The following is a 2,029-nucleotide window of genomic DNA, read 5'->3' as shown; positions in this document are numbered from 1 at the left end:
GTTTAGAGGATATGAAGGTGGTTCTGGTTCTGCTATCTTAAACAAACAGATTTACTGCCAAGGATGAGGGAAGCTTCCATTCAGATAAGATAATGACTCCTGTCCTGTACCCAGTGTACTAATGGGAGCTGCAAATTTTCTAATTTGTCTACTGCAACTTATATAATCAATATTGGAGTTTCCTGTGATGAGGGATCAATTGTTAAACCACTCTAGGAGTGGTAGCTCTCGAAAGGGAATCCACACCTACTGAAGAAAATGGAAGATTTCTTTCTTAGAAGTTTTGATCAATGCAAATAATTTTGACAATGCAATTTTCATATCCTTGTTTCGCATGCTGTAGATCACTGGGTTCAGCAGTGGTGGAACGACAGAATATATCACAGCAAAAGACAAATCTTGCTGTGATGTGGTACTATACATAGGACTTAGGTAAGCAAACCACCCAGTTAATAACAACATGGAGATAACAATGAGGTGAGGAAGACAAGTTGAGAAGACTTTTTGCCTTCCCTGAATAGAAGGCATTTTTAACACAGCGCTGAAAATATAGACATAAGTTACAACAATGAAGAAGAGGCAACCTGATTCAATGAAAATACTCAGCACGATAGCTCCAATTTCTTTTAGGTTCAAACCAGAGCAGGAGAGCTTTAGCAACTGTGGGATTTCACAGAAAAACTGTTTGACAACACTGGAGCAGAAGGGGGTTGCAAAGGTGCATCCAGTGTGTAACACAGCACAGAGAAGACCAGTGATCCATACACAGGCAATCATGTGGACACAGGCTTGCTTGTTCATCAGCTTCTCATATTGTAATGGGTTGCAAATAGCAACATACCGATCATATGCCATGACGGTCAGGAGAGAGACGTCGGATACTAAAAAGAAGACAAATAAGAGAACTTGAGCAACACACCCAGAGTAAGAAATGTGTCTGGTATTCATGAGGGAATTAGCCAAGGAATTGGGAACAATGACTGAAACAGATCCAAGGTCCTGTATGGCCAAGTTCACCAGAAAGAAGTACATGGGGGTGTGCAGTCGGCGGTCGAAAGCTACTGCAGAGATGATGAGAAGGTTCCCTGTTACTGTAGCCAAGTACAAAACCAGGAATAGAAGGAAGTGAAAAATCTGCATTTCCCGAACCTCTGAAAACTCTTCGAGGAGGAACTCTGATACAAAGGACTGGTTCACCATGGTTTTTGCCTCATGAAAGTGTGGGCTGCCTGTCGAAGGAAGCAGTCAACTGTTAAAATAATAGCACAGTGCTGTAAGAAGACAGGCTTCACTTGCTTGGATTGGGAAATTTCAATTTGTTATTACTGTGATTGTTTTTATGTCTGCAGAATTCATTCCAATTTATGACTGTTATTTTGAGACATTTGTCATGCTCTGAATCTGACAGCCAGGCATTGGCAAGGAGAAGAAAACAGGGAGAAAGGAGGGGAAAGAAAGAAAGAAAGAAAGAAAGAAAGAAAGAAAGAAAGAAAGAAAGAAAGGAAGGAAGGAAGGAAGGAAGGAAGGAATGTGTGGCAGAAGATGATAGAATAGGAGATAGCAGGGTTTGCTCTGGGTTTGCTCTGAATAGAAATACCAATTAGCTCAACCACTACCTTATACACTATTGATTACATCTTTAGCATGAGTATATTTGCATGAAACAAGGAGGCTGTAATAGCAATAGGTGTGTGGACTATGCCAAGAAATTGAGACCCTGACAGGGAAGCAGCTCTTACTATCCTTATCAGACTGGGCACAGTAACAACATATTCCATGTGTTAAGGGTTTATCAGGTCTGTTTTGCCATAGCTTTTTGATTTCAGCAAATACCATGATGGGGGAGTCATAGGTCCAGGTGTAAATCTACTATGAAACTCATGAAGCTTCAGCTTCAGGGCCCCTAATCCCAGAGAGGCTCCAGAAGAGACTTTATTCACACATGTATATGACAGGTCTCTATTTTTCATCCCCCCGTTAACTTTGTAAACTATAAGGCATATGAAATATTTATCTACACCAGTGACTT

General features: G+C 40.8%; 1 protein-coding gene across 1 annotated transcript; it reads right to left on the bottom strand.

The window, feature by feature from the left end:
• Window positions 1-246: 246 nt before the first annotated feature.
• Window positions 247-1,200, bottom strand: LOC309516567 (olfactory receptor 14J1-like; the record flags this gene model as incomplete). The annotated part of the gene is made up of 1 exon (XM_082195328.1): window positions 247-1,200. The coding sequence occupies one exon, from the start codon at window positions 1,198-1,200 to the stop codon at window positions 247-249; it is 954 nt and encodes a 317-aa protein (XP_082051454.1).
• Between the last annotated feature and the right edge of the window lie 829 nt (window positions 1,201-2,029).

Source organism: Podarcis vaucheri (assembly GCF_965113315.1).
Source record: "Podarcis vaucheri genome assembly, chromosome: 13".
In the NCBI taxonomy this organism is placed as follows: domain Eukaryota; kingdom Metazoa; phylum Chordata; class Lepidosauria; order Squamata; family Lacertidae; genus Podarcis; species Podarcis vaucheri.
The sequence above is the reverse complement of the archived record's forward strand: the minus strand, read 5'-3'. Positions and strand labels throughout refer to the sequence as shown.